Genomic DNA, 17,775 nt, shown 5'->3' with positions numbered 1-17,775 from the left:
CCGGGGAGCGGCGCTGCCGTGGCGGCGGGGGAAGCCCCGCTGCGGGTCCCGCTGCCCCCGGCGTCCCGTGTGGGGTCCCTGTGGTGTCCCTGTGGGTCCCTGTGGGGTCTCTGTGTGTCCCTATGTGTCCCTGTGTGTCCCTTTGGGGTCCCTTTGGAGTCCCTTTGGAGTCCCTGTGTGTCCCTTTGGGGTCCCTTTGGGGTCTCTGTGTGTCCCTGGGGTCCCTGTGTGTCCCTTTGGGGTCCCTGTGTGTCCCCGTGTGTCTCTGTGTCCCCCCTGTGTCCCCCCGTGTCCCCCCTTTGGGGTCTCGGTGCCCCCCTGCAGTTCCCGCGGTGGCCGCGCGGTGGCGCCGCCCCCCCGGCGCTGTGGGACCGACCCCGGAGCTCAGTGGCGCCCCCTGGCGGGACGCGCTGGCACCGCCCCCCGGGACCGGGGGGGTAACGGGGCCGCCCCCCCAAACCCATCCCGGGACAGCCCCCCCGCCCGGGCCGTGCCACTCCCCCACCGCACCGGGCCAGGACCCCCTCACCACCCCCGCCGCGCCGGAGCGGTGCCGGTGTATCCCCGGTGTCTCTTCCCCTCTCCATGGTTCTGATGGGGCCGGCACCGGAAGTTGGGGGGGGTCCCCGGTCACCTGTGGGGTCCCCACACTAATCTCAGTGCTTGTGGCAATCCTTGTTACTCCTGGAACCTACTGGCGGCGGCATCTGCCCCGTGCCAGGCTTTGCTCAGAGTGGGCAACCTCACTGCTCTGCCCCCCCAAAGCTCGAGAGCCCCCGCCTTGGGGACAGGACCCCCGTGACCCCTCGAGGTTCCCACGCCCCCAGTTCGTGGCTGGTCTCCCCCCGGTCGTGGTGTGATGGTCCTCGTTGCTCCCGGGACCCACTGGCGGTGGCCGCAGCTCTGCCCGGTGCCAGGCTTCTCCCGCGGTGCTCAACCTCCCCCTCCGCCCCCAGCGCCCGCTGCAGCCCCCCGGGGATCCCCGTGCCCCCCAACTCGTGGCTGGGCTTCCCTCGGCCAAGGTCCCTGTTACTCCTGGAACCCGCTGACGGTCACTGCAGCACTTCCCGGTGCCAGGCTTCTCCCAAGGCGGGCACCCCACCCCCTCAGCACCCACTGCAGCCCACCGGGGACCCCCGTGCCCCCCAAGTCAGAGCTGGGCTTCCCTGGGGCAGGCTCTGCCAGCCCTCGCTGCTCCTGGAACACACCGATAGCTCTCCAGAGCTCTGCCGGGGCCGGCAGCGGAGCGCGGCGAGCGGGGGGGGCTCTGAGGGTGGGGGGAGTCCGGGGGGGCCCGGGACGCGCATCCCGGGGGGCGGTGCACTTGCCGGGACGCGCATCCCCCCGGCCGCACTTGCCGGGAGCGGGTCCCGCCGCGCCGCCCCCCGCCCCGAACGGGAGGCGGGCGGGGGGTCCGGGGCGCACCGGGCGGCGGCGGGGCCGTTCCCCGGGCTCGGGGGGCCGGCGGCGGCTGGTGCCAAGCCCCTGCCAGAACCTCTTTTGTGCGCCCGCAGCCAATCAAGGCCGCTGACGACACACTTCTCTTGGGGTATAAAACCCCGGGGCCGCCGCTACCGCCGCTTTTTTTCATCCCCCCCCCTTCGGCCCCCCCCGGGGTCCCCGCTTCCCCGCCCCCGCCGCCGTTACCGCCTTCCCCCCCTTGCGCGTTGCGGTGGAAGCGGGGCGGGGGGGCGGCCCGGTGGGGAAGGGTTTTATTTTTTTTCTTCTTTCTTTTCTTTTTCTTTTATGTATTTTTTTGTTTTCCCCCCCGGCATGGCCCCGGTGTGGTGGTTGTTGGGGTCGGTGGTGGCGGTGGTGGCCGGGGGGGGGTCGGTGGAGCAGCCCCCCGCCTCCGAGCCCGCCTGCCCCGTGTGCCTGTGGCGGCGGCAGAGCAAAGAGCTGCGGCTGGAGAGCATCAAGTCGCAGATCCTGAGCAAGCTGCGGCTGAAGGAAGCGCCCAACATCACCCGGGAGGTGGTGAAGCAGCTGCTGCCCAAGGCCCCCCCGCTCCAGCAGCTCCTGGACCTCCACGACTTCCAGGGGGACTCGCTGCAGCACGACGAGTACCTGGAGGAGGACGAGTACCACGCCACCACCGAGACCGTCATCAGCATGGCCCAGGAAAGTCAGTGCCGCCCTTTGTTCCGCTGCAAACTTCGCCGGAGGGCTCCCCCCCAACCCCCACCCCCGGCCCGGGCTCCCCCCTCCGTTCCCCTCCCGATCCCCCGGTCCCCNCCCCTCCCGATCCCCCGGTCCCCTCCCGCCCGCCGGCACCGTCCCTCCAGGACGCCCCATCCTCCGCTTCCTCCCCCGGGGCTCCCCGACCCTCCTCGGAGCTTCCCGACCCCCCCCGGAGCTCTCCGACCCTCCTCGGGGTTCTCCGACACCTCTCGGGGCTTCCCGGTTCCCCCCGGTCCGTGCGGGTCCCGCAGGGACACGGGGACGTGGGGACACAGGGACATGGGGATGGGACAACGCGGCCGCGGCAGCCCCGGTACGGGGCACTGGGAACCGGGAGACGGGACTGGGACTGGCCACTGGGGACTGGGACAGGGGACTGGGAGCTGGCACTGGGTGCTGGCACTGGGGACTGGAAGGTGGTACTGTGTGCTGGGACCTGATACTGGAAGCTGGGACTGGGGACTGGGAGCTGGTACTGAGTGCTGGGACCTGACATTGGGTGCTGAGACTGGGTGCTGGAACCTGGCACTAGGTACTGGGACTGGGCAGTAGCACCAGGACCCGGCACTGGGAGCTGGGACTGGGGACTGGGACCAGGGATGGGGGACTGGGACTTGGCAGTAGGGACTGATACCAGCCACTGAGTGCTGGGACCTGGCACTGGGAGCTGAGACTGGGGACTGGGCATTGGAGACTGTGACCAGACACTGGCACCAGTCAGGAGTGGGACTGGGCACTGGGAGTAGCATCAGGACCCCGCACTGGATACTGGGACCTGGCACAGGGAGCAGACTGGGGGCACTGGGCAGGTCCCCAGGGCACAGGGCAGGGTGACAGGAAGGTGACAGCCGGGTGATGGCAGGGTGACAAACAGGGTGACAAACAAGGTGAAATCAATGTGACAACAGGCTGTGCTGGGGACAGGCCGGTGCAGTGAGGGGCTGTTAGGGCTGTGAGGGCTGTGAGGGGTGTGAGGGGTGTGAGGGGCTGTGAGGGGTGTGAGGGGCTCTGAGGGCTGTGAGGGGTGTGAGGGGCTGTGAGTGGTGTGAGGGGTATGAGGGCTGTGAGAGCTGTGAGGGCTCTGAGGGGCTCTGAGGGCTCTGAGGGCTGTGAGGGGTGTGAGGGGCTGTGAGGGGTGTCAGGGTCTCTGAGGGCTGTGAGGGGCTCTGAGGGCTCTGAGGGCTCTGAGGGCTGTGAGGAGTGTGAGGAGTCCCCGGTGGGACAGCAGGGAGGGGACAGGTCACGGGGACTTTGCTGCGACGAGATGTGGCCCCGTCCCTCCCCAGATCCCCCGGGGTCTCTCCACCTGCTCCAGCCGTGGGACCCCCGGGACAGGGGGCGGGGGGCCGGGTGCGAAGGGCGAGCGGAAGGGAGGGAAGTGTGAGGCGCTGCCCCCCTCCTGCCGCCCCCCGACGAATTTCCTTCCCAGGCATTAATAGACTCGGGCGGCTTTGAAATTTTATTACCCATAAAATTGACGACACGCTGGGGTTTTCCTCTCTCAGCCGCGGCAACGCTCACGGCCCCCGGGCCCCCCTCCCGCCCCTTCACAGCTCGGGGGCCCCCAAAATAAATACCAGAGGGCAGCCCCTCCTCCCGCACGGCCCCGCGCCGGGGTCCCACTTCTCCGGACCCCCGGCCGGATGCGCCACGGGTCCGCTCCCCACCCCTGACTGCCACCGCTCCGTTATTATTATGATTTTTCCTCCCTCCTCGCCCCCCCGGGGCAATTGTGGGGGGTTTTATGGTTCCTGAACAGAAGGAGGGAAAGGGCTTTACAGGCAGCAGAGCCATAAAGCTCTCGGGTTCCCCCCGGCCGCCCCCCCACTAATCCCCGGCCACCACCCCCAAACCCCCCACCCCCCCGGGGGTTTTTAACTGCAGGAGGAACCCGGGAAGGTTAATTGGGTTCTAAACCCATTGAGGGGCTACCCGTGACCCCCGCGACCCGTGGGGGGGAGGGAGCTTAATGAGGGGCGATGGGGGCCGGGGGGACCGGGGCGAGGGGCCGGCGGGGGCCGGGGGGGGCCGGAGCCGCTCAAGGTCAGTGGGACGTGAGGACACAGGGACACAAGGACATGGGGACACGGCAGAGCCACCTCTGGCACACGGCACCTCGGGGCTCCGTGGATCTGGGGGGGCTCCGGTCGGGAGGCTGATGGGGCGGGGGTGGGAGCCCCGAATCCGGGCCCCGGTGGGAACAAAGAGCGTGGGGGGGCCGGGGGCGGCCCCCCCTCCCGGCACATGCCCAGCTGTGACCGGTGTCCCGGTAACCTTTATCCCCTGTTGCCACAGCGACAGGACGAGCATCCTGGCACCGCAGCCAGCGTGTCAGAGCCCCCCCCACCGGTTCCCCTCGGGCCCGGTGTCCCCCCGAGATGTCAGTCAGAGCCCCGGTGTCCCCTGAGATGCCACAGCGACCCCCGGGCCAGCAGAGGGTCAGCGGTGCCACCGGTGCTGCCGCTGTCCCAGCGAGGGGCTTTGGGAGCAGCTCCCCAGGACCTGCCCCGGCTCCAGCACTGCTCCAGCATCTCCCACCTGGAGACCCCCCAAATCCCACCTCATGGCACAAACTGGCCACCGCAGACCCCTGTGCAGGGGTGTCACCTCGCCCACAGCCCCCCGTGGGGTGACATCCCGCTGGTGACGGGTGGCAAAGCCTCCACCGAGGGGCTGGAGGGGCACAACCTGCTGAGAGGACGGGCACGGGGGAGTTCAGTCGGGGATCTGAGCACTGCACATCACAGGGGGAGTTTGGGTGGAGGGTGCTCGCGGCCCCCAGGCCCATCCCGGGGGGTTCGGGCCCCCCCAGCCAGGGGGCCGGGCGGCATTCCGGGGGCTATGGCCGGTGTCGTGACCCCCGTGAGCCCGGGAAGGCCTCGGCGCAGCAAATGGCCCCGCTGCAGCTGGGTGCTATTAAACCTGACCGGTGCAGGGGGAGGGGGCTGCGCGGGGCGGGGGGCGAATTCCCAGCTCAATTTGACACAGATGTTTGCCGGGCCGGGAGGGCCGGTGCGGGGCCGGGGTGCTGCCGCCGGGCTGGGGGAGGGACCCCCGGGGACCCCCGGGTCCGATGGGTGCTCGGGGTTGTCACCCCACCGAGGTGGATGTCCCTGTGGGGCCACTCACCTTCACCACCTCTGAGCACGTGGCCCTGGCACGTCGTGCTGGGGGGCCGGGAGAGACCCCTGAGGTGTGGTGCTGCCCCATAAACCAGCTCAGGGAGGGTGGCAGAGGGGGCTGGGAGGTAGAGCCCAGAGGTACCTGGGGCCAGGTACATTCCCAGCTCCAGCACTGGGAGCAGTGCTCACAGCAGGTGCTGTGGGGCCGGAGCCCCCTGCTCTGCCCAGCCCGGCCCCCTCCACGGGGGGCTCACTCCAGGGGGCTCAGGATTCCCCGGGGTCAGGGGGCGGCCGGGGATCACCGAGGGTGGAGGGGTGGTGACCCCCGGGGCAGCCTCTGACCCGACCTTCAACTCCTAACGACCGAGGAGGAGCTCGCGGGGTCCCGGGGTTTGGGAGGGATCCCGGGGCCACCCCTGACGCCTCCTTCCTCCCACAGCGGACCCGGTGGTGCAGATCGAGGGCAACCCCCATTGCTGCTTCTTCAACTTCAGCCCCAAGATCATGTTCACGAAGGTGGTGAAGGCGCAGCTCTGGGTGTACCTGCGGCCGGTCCAGCACACCCCCACCGTCTACCTGCAGATCCTGCGCCTGAAGCCCGTCACGGACGAGGGCAGTCGCCACATCCGCATCCGCTCCCTCAAGATCGACCTCAACTCCCGCCTGGGGCACTGGCAGAGCATCGACTTCAAGCACGTGCTGCAGAACTGGTTCAAGCAGCCGCAGAACAACTGGGGCATCGAGATCAACGCCTTCGACCCCAACGGCAACGACCTGGCCGTCACCTCGCTGGGGCCCGGCGCCGAGGGGCTGGTGAGTGTCCTCGGGGGGAGTGGAGGGTGTGGGGGGCAATCGGGAGGGGTGGGGATGAGGCTCTGTGGGGAGGGTGACAGCGGAGGAGGGTGGTCACGGATCTGGGGAGCAGTGGCAGCTCCACAGGGACAATGACAGCTCCCTGGGGCTTGTCACAGCTCTGTGGGGACAGTCACAGCTCCAGGGGGACAATGACACCCTCATGGAGCTGGTGACAGCTTTGTGCAACTGGTAACACCTCCATGGGACTGGTGACACCTCCGTGGCGTTGGTGACATCTTGATAGGGCTTGGTGACAGCGCAGTAGGGCTGATGGCAGCTCCACGGGACTGGTGACACCTTGATAGGGTTGGTGGCAGCTCCATGGGGCTGGTGACACCTTGATAGGGCTGGTGGCAGCTCCATGGGGCTGGTGACACTGCCATGGGGCCGCTGCCATCCCGTGGGGCTGGGCCGGGGTCCAGCGGGGCGATGGCTCAGCGTGTCCCTCTCCCCCCCCAGCACCCCTTCATGGAGCTGCGGGTCCTGGAGAACAACAAGCGCTCGCGGCGGAACCTGGGGCTGGACTGCGACGAGCACTCGACCGAGTCCCGCTGCTGCCGCTACCCCCTGACCGTCGACTTCGAGGCCTTCGGCTGGGACTGGATCATCGCCCCCAAGAGATACAAAGCCAACTACTGCTCGGGGCAGTGCGAGTACATGTTCATGCAGAAGTACCCCCACACCCACCTGGTGCAGCAGGCCAACCCCCGGGGCTCGGCGGGGCCCTGCTGCACCCCCACCAAGATGTCCCCCATCAACATGCTCTACTTCAACGACAAGCAGCAGATCATCTACGGGAAGATCCCCGGCATGGTGGTTGACAGATGCGGGTGCTCCTAGAGCCCGGCTGGGGCTGCCCCTCCGCCCCACCACCCCCTCCACCGCCAGCTCCTCGTTTCTTCCTCTGTTTCTTGCTTTTCTTTAAGATTTCTTTTTTTTTCGGGGGAGAGGAAAAAAAAAATACAAAGACCAAGCGTTGAAATTCCTTTGGATGTTGGAAGAGAGAGAGAGAGAGAGAGAGAGAGAGAGAGAGAAGGAAATCCCACGGAGAAACGCTGCACCAAACCCGCGATTCGACATGCATTGTGCAATAAAGCAACCGAACGGAGAAGGGAAGGGGGGGCCGGGACCCCCACACGGTGACACGGTGACACGGTGACAAGGCACCCCCACCCCAGCGGCTCCCCCACCCCAGCTCAGCAGCAACGGGGAGAGGAGGAGGCCGAGGAGACCCCGCGCCCCCTCCTCGCGCTCCTGGAGCAGCAGCGGGAACGGGGCCACCCCTGCCCACCCCGCGGCCGAGGTGACACCCACGGGCAGGTGACCTGGAGGTCCCCGAGCAGCCACGGGGCTCCCGCCGGAGCGAAGACGGCGGGGTCCGGCAGCGGGACCCCCGGGACGGGCGCGCCGGGGCTGTTCCGGCCCGGGAGGAAACCGTCTCCCTTCTTTAATTTATTTATTTATTAATCACCCTCCCGGCTGGCGCTCGCCCTGGTCCCTCCCTTCGCATCCTCAGCCCGGACTGCTCTGGAGGGGCCACCCGGGGACCACCGGCACCCCCAGGCTGGAGGGGACGGAGCTGCCGCCCAAGCTTTGGATCCAGCCCTGGCACCGGCGCAGGGCACACAGCGCTCTCCCGGGGGGCTCGGGGGGTCTCCGCCGGCGGGAGGGCGTCCAGCAGCCCGGGGTTACCCGGAGGCAGCCCCGGCGGGCTTTGGACGGAGGCTCCGGCCGGGGAGAAATTCCGCTTACGCGGCGCATTCGCGTCCCGCCGCCCTCGGCGCTCCGGAGGATTTTTCACGTGAGAAACGACGATTCTCCCGCGTTCCCAGAGCCCGGAGGCTCCAGCGCTCCCTCCGCGGTGCCGCCGGGGCCGTGCGGGGCCGCTCCCGGCGCCGGGCGGGCGCTGACCCCGCGGCTCGGGGAGGGGAAGCCCCCGCGGCCCCCGGGCCCAGCACTTATCCCGAGGGTGCCGGGGGGGACACGCGGCTCCATCCCGGGGCCAGGCGGGGAACGACCCCGTGGCCAGGCACGTCCGCACCCCGCGTAGCACTTAAGGGCCGGCGCCGGGCGGCCGGGGGCTCTCCCGGGATGTTCAGCACTTGTCCCCGGCTCCGCGGAGCCACAAGCGCTTACAAGGACGAGGCCACCCCGGGGATGAGGCCACGGTGCCGACCCCCGGCCGTGCCGGACCCCGGACCCCCCCGCCTGGCAGCACTTACGGCCCCTCGTGCCAGGCTCCCGATGCCACCGGGCTGGTGGCTCCGGCGGTGGCAGCAGGGGTGGGAGGTGAGGGGATAGGCATGGACAGAGCCGGGGTTCCAAGGAGTGAGGTTCTGGAGACAGAGGAGCATCCCCCAGCCCCGCTCAGCCCCGAATGGGGGGCACAGCTCAGCCCCAAAACACCGTGGCCAACAGCCCCTCGTGGCCGAGGTCCCCAAGCCAAGGGGTCAGTGGTGGCTCTTCCAATACATCGGATAAAACGATGCCAATGAAAACCCCGGGGCGAGGGCAACCCCTCCCCCTGCCCTTCAGTGCCTTTTGGGGGGGCCGTGGCCTCCGGCAGCCCTGGGGCTCGCTGTGGAGGAGGGGGGACCCCCAGTGTCCCCACGCGGTGCCCGTGTTATGCCGAAGGCAACGGTCCCAGGGAAGACAGAGCCAGGCACTTGGAAAGATCCAGAGGCCACTGGGAAGGGACTGGAAAGGGTTTGGAGCTGCCCTGGACCTGGGGGAGCCCCAAACCCACTTGTCACCCCAAAAGGCCCCCAAGGCAACTGTCACAGGCAGGTGGCACTGAAGGAGAAATGATGGGAAGGCCTGGGCACTGGGACCCGTTAGCATGGGGCACTGGGACCAGTTAGCATGGGGCACTGGGACCCATCAGCTCCAGGCAGTGTGACCAGTCACCTGTGGGTACTGGGACCAGTTATCTCCAGGCATTGGAGCCAGTCAGCCCCAAGCACTGGGACCAGTTACCTCCAGGCAGTGGGACCAGTCAGCCCCGGGCACTGGACCACGGCCCCAGCAGCAGGCAGCACTGGTCCCAGTGCCCGGGGCTGACTGGTCCCATAGGTGGCTCCCAGGTGGGGGTTGCAGGGGTGGTGGCCCCCTCAGTATATTATTATTATAATTATTATAATTATTATAATTATTTCCTGGTGTATCGGTCTGTGTGTAACGTCTTAGGTTCCTTTTCTGTTCGTCTGTTCGTTGTTTTGTTCCTCGTTCTGTCGCTCTGGGGGGTCTGGGGGGGTCCAAGACGGGCCCCAGGGGAGGGGGGGGCTCACAGCGGGTCCCAAAAGGCCACGGCTGGTCGGGGTGGGGCTCACGGTGGGACCAAACTCAGCACTTGAACAGCAAAAATATACAAGAAATAATAAAAAAAAAAAATTAAAAAAAAAAAAAAAAGAGAGAGAGAGAAATAATCCAAGAGTTCCAAGCTTTCAGCTCCATCTGCACCCCTGGGGGGCCCAGCACCGTGGGCAGGGGTCACATGAGCTGGTGGCACCGGGACCCCTGGGCAGCACCGGTGCCATCGATGTCCCCCGAGACATTGGGCTTGTGGTGGCTCATCCGGCGTCACCAGGAGGGAGCTGGTGGTGACACTGCAGCCAAGGGGCGGCCGGAGGGGCCGGAGGGGCCGGAGCAGCCCCTCGGGGGCTGGGAACCGTTTGCACTATGGAAAGGTGGAGAAGGGACGAGGCCGGGACCGATCGCCCTCGTGGGCGTCCGTGGGCACCGGGATCGGCCCCTCAGTGCCAGGGCCGGGGGGCTGCGGGACCCCGGGGGGGGCAGGGGGAGGAGAAGACCCCCCACAGAAGAAGATCCCCCTCCCAGGCTGGCCTGAGGCCCAAAGACACCCACACTCCTCGTCCCGTCTGAGCCCTGGATCCGTGGGGGTATCTGGCACGGGGACACCCAGCATGGGGACACCCAGCACGGGGACATCCAGCACTGCCACCACGTCACACGTGGCCTTGTCACACGTGGCCTTGTCACAAAGGTCTGCCTGCGATGCCACCCCCGGCTCCCCCGGCGGCAGAGACGGAGGGGGTTGGTGTCCCTGGAGCGGGATCGGGGGATTTGGGGCCCCTGAAGAGCCACAGGAGAGGAAAAGCCCCACAAGTGTCCCCGTGACTCCAGTGTTGGACAAGTGACATCTGTTGTAACTCGTGCCCTAAAGGCCTCCCCGGCCCCGGCCCCAGCCCTGGCTCCTTCGGTTTTTTAGACTTTTTGTAAAATAAAAAATTTATAGAGTCAAAAAGATACTGGGAAAAAGGGAAAATTGATGATAAACGCATTTTGCTCGGGCTACTGATCGTGGCCCTCCCCGGGACCCAGCCCCCCACCAAGATCCAGCCCCTCACCAGCACCAGATCCCACGGTCAGCACCAGATCCCCGCGTCCCTGCAGCCCCTCTCGTGTTTCCACGGCCCCCCCGCCGCCCCCTCCCACCCCTCCCTCGGGATCTCCCGGCCTGATCCAGCTCCGAGGGCTTGGGAAATCTTTCCTGATGCTTCTCATTTTTCCCATGCTCCCGGCACTGGCCGCACCCCAGGGACAAGGGATGAGAGGGGACAGAGCCCACCCGGTGCCCTGTGCCTGGCTCGGAGCCCCCGGACATTCCCAGGTTTATCTCCCACCTGGGAACCACCCACAGCCCCCTCCCCTCCGGAGCCCCCCGGACACGCTGGTCCTTGTGCCTTCACACAACCAACACCTGGAGAATCCACCCAGGAACAACCACCCCAAAACTGGGAACAACCACCCCTAAACCTGTTCAGCCCCCCAGAGATGGGTGTCCCCGTCCCAGCGATGGGGGGAGGGTCTGAGACCACCACTGAGGGGGGGTCACCACCTTGAACACCCTGAGAGCTGCAGGGAGGGCGGGTTGACCCTGAGGAGGGGACGGACAACACAGGACAAGGATAGAAGACACGGGACAGGGATGGAGGACAAGGAACGGATGGGGGACATGGGACAGGGATGGAGACCCAGGACAGTGCAAGGGACACCCCGCACCAGACCACCAGCTCCAGGCCATGGCAGGAGCTGTGTCCCCCCTCCCAGCCTCCATTTCCTCCCAGTGCAGCCCCCCCGGTTGTAAAGCAGAGATTTACAAGTGGCCCCAAGTGCCGGAGGAGCCGCGGGATCAGGGGCAGCTTTATGGAGCCTCATTAGGGGCTGCAGGTATTCCGGGAATGTCCAGCAGCTAATTATGGCTGGGCCAGGACAGGGGACAGGGTGGGCAGGGGATTGTCACCACAGGAGGGGACAGGGTGGGCACTGGAGGGTCACTGCAGGAGGGGACAGTGTGGTCACTGCCCACGGGGCCGGGGAACCTTCTGGCCCAAGTGAGGGCCGGACACACGGACATGGCTCCAGTTCAGCCCCCGATGGGTCAGACGGGCCCCAGGCCCTGCTGGGGCGGTGACTCCATGGCCATTGGCCGTGTCCCTGCTCTCCCGCTCCAACTGGGGTCCTTCAGGACACGTTGGAAGCTGCTGCTCCCCCTGGGAATGCCCCGGGCCCCTCCACACCCCATCCCTGCCCTACAGATCCCACCTGCTCCCCCCAGAGATCCCCCAGGCCCCCTGGGGGGCTCCGAGGGCAGAACTGCCCCAGCTCTGCCCCCTCCACACACTGGGGGTAAAACCCTCGGGGGTCTCCAGGAGCCTTGGGGAGGCACCGAACCAGTCCCATCGTGCACCAAGAGTGACCCCCCACCCTGTACCCCAGCACGGCCCTGGGGACAACACCAGCTCCCATGGGATCAGAATCCCCCTCGGGGGCCAGGGGGTCCTGCGGGGGGACCGGGCTGTGCCACCCACCCCGAGGGCCGGAGGAAGGAGGTCCCGGGGCGGGGGGGGGTTTGTTTGTTTGCTTCGAGGGCGATGTCAAGAGTTTAACGAGCGCTCGCTTTTGTTCTGGTCACGTCTCCCCCGAGGCCGCCCGGGGGCTGCACCCCCACATCCCTGCTCCCCCCGGCCCCCGTGACCTAATTCGGAGACCAAGGGCAGGGCTGGAGGGGGACAAATTAGGAACGGGGACATCCGGGCGACCACCCACGGCGGCCCCACGGCCCCCCGGACCTGCCCCTCCGCCGCTGACAGGACCGGCCGCCCGCGACATTCACAGTAATTAAACCACCAGCGGGGGCTTGGCCCGGCTCCACCGGCCCTGCGGGGCCCGGGATTATCCGGGGGAGCTGGGCACGGGCCAGGCCCCCCCACGGCCGGAGGGCAGCGCTGGCACCAGCACGGGGCTCCCCAGGGACCCGGCGGGTCCGTCCCCAACCTGTGGCAGGGATGGGGTTTGGTGCCATCCCCGAGATTCCTGAATGGTCCCAGGATCGGGGTGGGTCAGTCTCCAACCTACAGCTGGGGTGGAGTTTGGTGCCATCCCAAAGGTCCCCAGACCATCCTGGGATCCAGCTGGCTCGGTCCCCTGGCAATGCCCAACCTACATCAGGGACGGGGTTTTGATGCCATCCCAAAGACCCCCAGACCCTCCCGAGCTCTGGGTGTCTCACAAGGAGGATTTGAGGCGTCCTCATTCCCTGTCCTCCAGTGAGCACATCCCTCATGGAGCCCCCTCCTCCATGGCAGGGCAACAGAAGGATCCAAGGATCCAAGAAGGATCCAAGGGGATGGATCAGCTCTGGCCACGCTCTGGCTCCTGGGACATCCCTGTCCCGTGGGACAGGAGCCACCAGCCAAGGAGGGGCAATCCTTGGTCACCTCAAGGAGATGAGACCAGTGGGAGACAAGACGAGGCCAGTGGGAGTGGAGGTCAGTGGGAGACAAGGCCGGTGGGATTCGAGGCCGGATTTGAGGTCGGGGGATCCGCGGCCGGTGCAGGGGAAGGAGGGGCCGCTGGCACCGGAGCCCCTCACCCCTTTGTGCAACCCCCCCTCTGCTCCTCCGGAGCCCCCCCGGGCTGTCCCCGGGGGGCTCTGACAAGTGACTTCACGCCGCATTTGGGCCCCGCTCCCGCGCGGTCCCACGGCGCCCGCAGCCCCGGCCCTTCCTTTCTTTCCCTGCCTTTCCCACACGAATTTCCCCCGCCCATTGTGCGCCCGCGGCTTTTCTTCTTCCCCTATTCAGCCCAAATTAGTCACAAGGAGCCCCCGGCTCGGGGGGTGTTTGAAGCCCGGGGCCGCTCGCAGTGAAGATGCGGCCCCGCAGGGACGGGGAGCGGCCCCGGATCCGCGGGGACGGGGAGGAGCCCATCCCAAATTTGGTGCCGCCGCCGCAGAAAACTCATCCCCGAGGAGGGAGAGGGACGGACACCAGGAGGAGAAATGTCAGCAGGACCTTCCGAGCAGAGAGACCAGGGCAGGAACAGGACAGGGACCCTCCTGTGCCCTGGTCCTTGTGCCACAGTGGAGTTGGTGGGATCCGGAGTCCTGGAGAGGGGCAGTGCCACCACCAGTGTCCCCTCACCCACCAGTGACCCGAATCCAGAGGAGTCTGTGCTTCCCCTGGAGCTCCATGAGGACCTGGCCCCAAAATCCCGGTGAGGAGGGGAGGGGAACAGCCCTGCCCTGGGTGACATCCGTGTCCCCATTCCCTGCTCCGGAGAGGGAGGAGATCCACATCTGGAGGCCAGAGGGGCAGGAATTTGGCCATGGAACATCCTGGGTAATGGCAGGGGTACCCAGCCCTGGGTAAGGACGGGAATTTCGGGGGTTTCCTGCGCAGCTCCAGCCCCAGTCCCAACCCAGGAGCCCAGGAGTGCCTTGGAGAAGGAGTTTTATTATGAAAGTGAGGAGGGAACCTCTGCCCTGGCACCACAAACCCTTCCCTGCCCTGGCACCACAAACCCTTCCGAGCCAACAACCAGCGGGGGAACCACGAGGCAAACAGAAAACACGGAGGAGAAATCCCAAACATGGACCAAAACACTGGGATAACGGGAGCACAGGGAATGGGGAGGAGCAACAGAGCTGGGGCTCAGCCAAGGACACAGGGTGTCACCTGGATCCTGTGGTGTCACCTGGATCCTGTGGTGTCACCTGGATCCTGTGGTGTCTCCTGGATCCTGTGGCCCCACCTGGATCCCGTGGCTTTCAGCTGCCCTTTGGGGAAGGGAAGGAACATCCCAGGGATTTCCCAGAGGCCCCAAAAAGCTCAGGGAACAGAAGCATTTTTGAAGACTTTCCACGTTACAAAAAGTAGAACTATTGCTTGTTACTGGGGTGGGAGCCCTGGAATGCCCGGGGTGGGACGTCCCTGCTGCTCCCAACGGCCTTCCCAGGATGAGGATCCCGTGGGGAATAACAATCCTGGGACGTCAAGTCTTCACCAGGGGAAGGGTTTCGGTCAATGCCCACCTGAAATCCAAGCAGACATTCCTGCTTACAGACACATTCCTGCTCTGGGAGCTCTGGGAAGGCAGCAGGAGCTGATTCTCTGGGAAGGAGAAGGGGGCCTGGGCACCCCCTGCCGATCCCATGGGATTGGGGATCCCGTGCTTCCCCCAGGAGCTGCTCCCTGAATCCCCCAAATCCAAGGTGCCAAAGCTGAGGGAGCCAGAAAGGCTTCACCAGCAGCACCTTTGGTGTGTTTTGGCCATGGATTTTTCCATAATTTCACCAAAAATGGGATGTTGTAGCAGCGGGAAGAGCCACATTCCTGCACATCCTCCAGGAACATCCACATCCCACGCAGGGATCCCAGGGCAATGCTCCTGGTTTGGGGAGAAATCACCTGGTCTGGGGTTAATGGGCAATTCTGCCTCTGGCAGCTCCTGCAGGGAAGGTTGTGGGAATGCCCCGGGCCACCACATTCTGGGAAAGATGTGACGATGGATTTGGGAAAATCCTTCCCTGACATTGTCAGAGGCAGCAGAGACTGAGCAGGACTCGTGTCATTGTCCCCTCGGGGGAGTGGGGCCTGTCCTTGTCCCAGCTGTGCCATGGCCACAGGGATTCCTGGAGCACTGGGAAGGATCAGGAGCTGCTGCCATGACCCCCCAAAACACTGGGAAACCCCTGGAATGTGGGGCTGGGGTGGCACCAAAACCAGCTGCTTCTTTTTGCTCCGTTTTTCCTCATTTCTAAACTTGGCCATTTGAAAAAAAACCCATCAAATGTAAGTAGCACAATCATCCAACTCCGGGGGAATTCCCTGTGTACTGTCACTAAAACCTTTGGAAAAGTGTGGGAGTGGGAAGTGGGGAGGGAGGAGCAGGAGGAGGAGGAGGAGGAACCCACGGCAGGAGCTCCGGGACGGCCTCACACGATCCCGAACCGTTCTGCTCTTTTCCTCTTCTTTGCCTGGAAAGGGAATGACGAGGAAAATTAATAAATCCAATAAATGAGTTATTTAAAATCTCATAAAGAACCTGAGGCAGAACTGGTTCAAAATCCAGCCTGGGGAACACGGCTGGGAAGCAGAGACTCCAAATCCTGCTCCCACAGAGCGGGAGAGATGGAGTTTTTCCCAACACAAAGAGCCTCAAAACAGAGAGACCCAAAACACACAAAAAGCCCCAAAACAGAGAGATCCAAACCACAAAGAGCCCAAAAAATGAGAGACCCAAATGACAAAAAGAGCCCCAAAACACAGAGACCCAAATGAAAAAAGAGCCTCAAAACAGAGGGACCCAACCCACAAAGAGCCCCAAACCCCAGACAGATCCCCAAACCCAGGAACAGGAACATACAGTGCCCGGAATACAGTGGGAAGGAGCCACAAAAGGGGCTGAGCCAGGAACAATGGTGACTTCAGGGGCCTGAAACGCTGGCAGGGAGTGGGGAGGTGGGAAATGGAAAAGGGCAAAGGGTGAACTCTGCTCTATTCATGGGGAAGGTGAGAGGGACACATTAAATACGCGGCCGATTCCCCTTTAAGCCGCTCCACGAGGGGCGTATAAATCTTAATTTTTAGCAGGATAAATAGCCCGGGGGGCAACAGAAGCCCCCAGCCCAGGATCTCCAGGGAAAGGTGCATTTGAGTGCACACAATGCCAGTAAAAAGCCCTTTTTGTTCCAGCACAGTCTCCGGGTGACCCGACGGAAAAGCCTCACGCTCCCCCTGCTCCGCCGGGAACGGAGCTCCTGCTTCACCCCCCGGGGAAGAAACCCCCCAAAAAACACTCAGCCCTGAAAAACAGCCCCTAAATCCCACCTGGAGGGGATCACAATTTCTCGCAGGAAGCAAACTGGAGCTGCCTGGTTTAGCTGTACCCAAATCCTGGTGTGCTCACCCAGCACCCCCCCACCCTGGGGGGGTCCCTTTGTCCCCAGAGAGGGTCCCCAAATCCCATGTTTTGGTGGCATTTAGGTGTGCAGGGCACTGCCCACCTGCTTCAGGCAGGAGCCACCTTCAAATCATTCCAGCCTGGAGCACGGGGTTGGAATTACTTGAAGGAGAAGCGTCAAAGCACAATAAAAGGGACCAAAATTGCCCCGAGGAGGTGATAAATTTAAAAGATGGGCCAGAACCGCTGAGGCCACAACAAAGCACTGGAAACAGGGTCAGCATCCCAATCCTCATTATATCCTGGAGCCTCCCGGGATTTATGGATGAAGAGCAACAATAGCAGAGGGTCCAGGAGCTGCCGGGGCCCAGGGAGGGACGAGGACGAGGATCAGCCCCAGGGAGGGGAGGGGGATCAGGGTGGGATGCTCCTTCTGGAAGCATCTGTGATGTCCTGCCAGGGGAGGAGGCTCAGAGAGCTCTGGAGCAGCCTGTTCCCAGCATGGATCCATGGAAACCCCATCCCGTGGGGTCCACAGGGGCTGCCTGTGCCCCCTTCCCCTTCTCCTTCCCTGAAAATCGGCTCCCGCTGCCTTCCCAGGGCTCCCCCCAGGCCTGGGTCAAGCAGGGAGCAGAAATCTGTCCTTCTGCTTGGATTTGAGGTGGGCATTGACTGAAACCTCTCCCTTGGGAAACCCTTTTCCTTGGAAAAGCCCCCCCGGGCCGGGAGGCAGGGGAAGGGGAGGTGGTGGGGGTGCACAGCCCGCAGTTGGGGCTCAGCCCCCGAGGTCCTGAGGGGTCCCTGGATCTCGGAGGTCCCAGGACTCTCCCTGCTCCCCTCCCTGCTCCACATCCCCTGGCAGGAGGGGTTTTTACCTCTGTGTCCTCTGTGGCTCCAGCCCCGGCCGAACTCGTGACGATCCCAAACCGCTCCTTCCTCTTCTTCAGCTTCTCGTCCTCCTCGCTCTGCACAAGGAAGGGATGGGGTTCATTGTCTGGGAATGCCCAGGAGTGTTCCTCCCATCCCTCCTCATCCCATTCCACCTGTCTGGGGCAGGAACACCTTCCACTATCCCAGGTTGCTCCAACTTGACCGTGGACACTTCCAGGGATGGGGCAGCCACAGCTTCTCTGGGAAATGCAATCCAGGGCCCCATCGCCCTCACAGGGAGGAATTCCTTCCCAAAATCCCATCTAACCCTGCCCTCTGACAGTGGGAAGCCGTTCCCTGTGTCCTGTCCCTCCATCCCTTGTCCAAAGTCCCTCTTCAGCTCTCCTGGAGCCCCTTTAGGCACTGGAAGGGGCTCCCTGGAGCCTTCCCTTCTCCATGACCCCCCCCAGTTCCCAGCAGAGCTGCTCCACGTCCTCCACTTCCTCCTTGGATTAAACCCTCTGGTGACATCCAATGGAAC

At 64.8% G+C, this 17,775-nt stretch overlaps 2 protein-coding genes across 5 annotated transcripts in view; one reads left to right on the top strand and one right to left on the bottom strand.

Moving 5' to 3' along the window:
• Positions 1 to 1,600: 1,600 nt before the first annotated feature.
• On the top strand, positions 1,601 to 8,005 carry GDF11 (growth differentiation factor 11). Its single transcript, XM_017838672.1, has 3 exons — positions 1,601 to 2,125; positions 5,743 to 6,116; positions 6,618 to 8,005. The coding sequence occupies exons 1-3, from the start codon at positions 1,747 to 1,749 to the stop codon at positions 6,996 to 6,998; spliced, it is 1,134 nt and encodes a 377-aa protein (XP_017694161.1). The 5' UTR covers positions 1,601 to 1,746; the 3' UTR covers positions 6,999 to 8,005.
• A 5,890-nt stretch (positions 8,006 to 13,895) lies between these two features.
• Positions 13,896 to 17,775, bottom strand: part of SARNP (SAP domain containing ribonucleoprotein) — a 17,576-nt gene continuing 13,696 nt past the window's right edge. For 3 of the 4 annotated variants that reach the window (XM_017838684.1, XM_017838683.1, XM_017838685.1), the window contains exons 10-12: positions 17,240 to 17,329; positions 15,376 to 15,438; positions 13,896 to 14,493 (exon numbers count right to left, since the gene is read on the bottom strand). In XM_017838684.1, the coding sequence (XP_017694173.1) occupies positions 15,397 to 15,438; positions 17,240 to 17,329 (132 nt within the window). In that variant the 3' untranslated portion in view covers positions 13,896 to 14,493; positions 15,376 to 15,396. The remainder of the gene's footprint in view (positions 14,494 to 15,375; positions 15,439 to 17,239; positions 17,330 to 17,775) is intronic. The other variant, XR_001878605.1, reaches the window with a different exon arrangement.

Source organism: Lepidothrix coronata, unplaced genomic scaffold (genome assembly GCF_001604755.1).
Source record: "Lepidothrix coronata isolate B3197 unplaced genomic scaffold, Lepidothrix_coronata-1.0 Scaffold352, whole genome shotgun sequence".
NCBI classification, from domain to species: Eukaryota; Metazoa; Chordata; class Aves; order Passeriformes; family Pipridae; genus Lepidothrix; species Lepidothrix coronata.
Note: the sequence above shows the minus strand (reverse complement) of the source record. Positions and strands in the feature narration are given on the sequence as shown.

What these genes read in the sequence shown, in the direction of transcription:
- GDF11 (XM_017838672.1), top strand. Translation starts at nt 1,747, where the DNA reads ATGTATTTTTTTGTTTTCCCCCCCGGCATGGCCCCGGTGTGGTGGTTG. An exon ending in CATCAGCATGGCCCAGGAAA is followed by an intron (nt 2,126 to 5,742) that starts GTCAGTGCCGCC and finishes TTCCTCCCACAG; the next exon opens with CGGACCCGGTGGTGCAGATC. An exon ending in GGCCCGGCGCCGAGGGGCTG is followed by an intron (nt 6,117 to 6,617) that starts GTGAGTGTCCTC and finishes CTCCCCCCCCAG; the next exon opens with CACCCCTTCATGGAGCTGCG.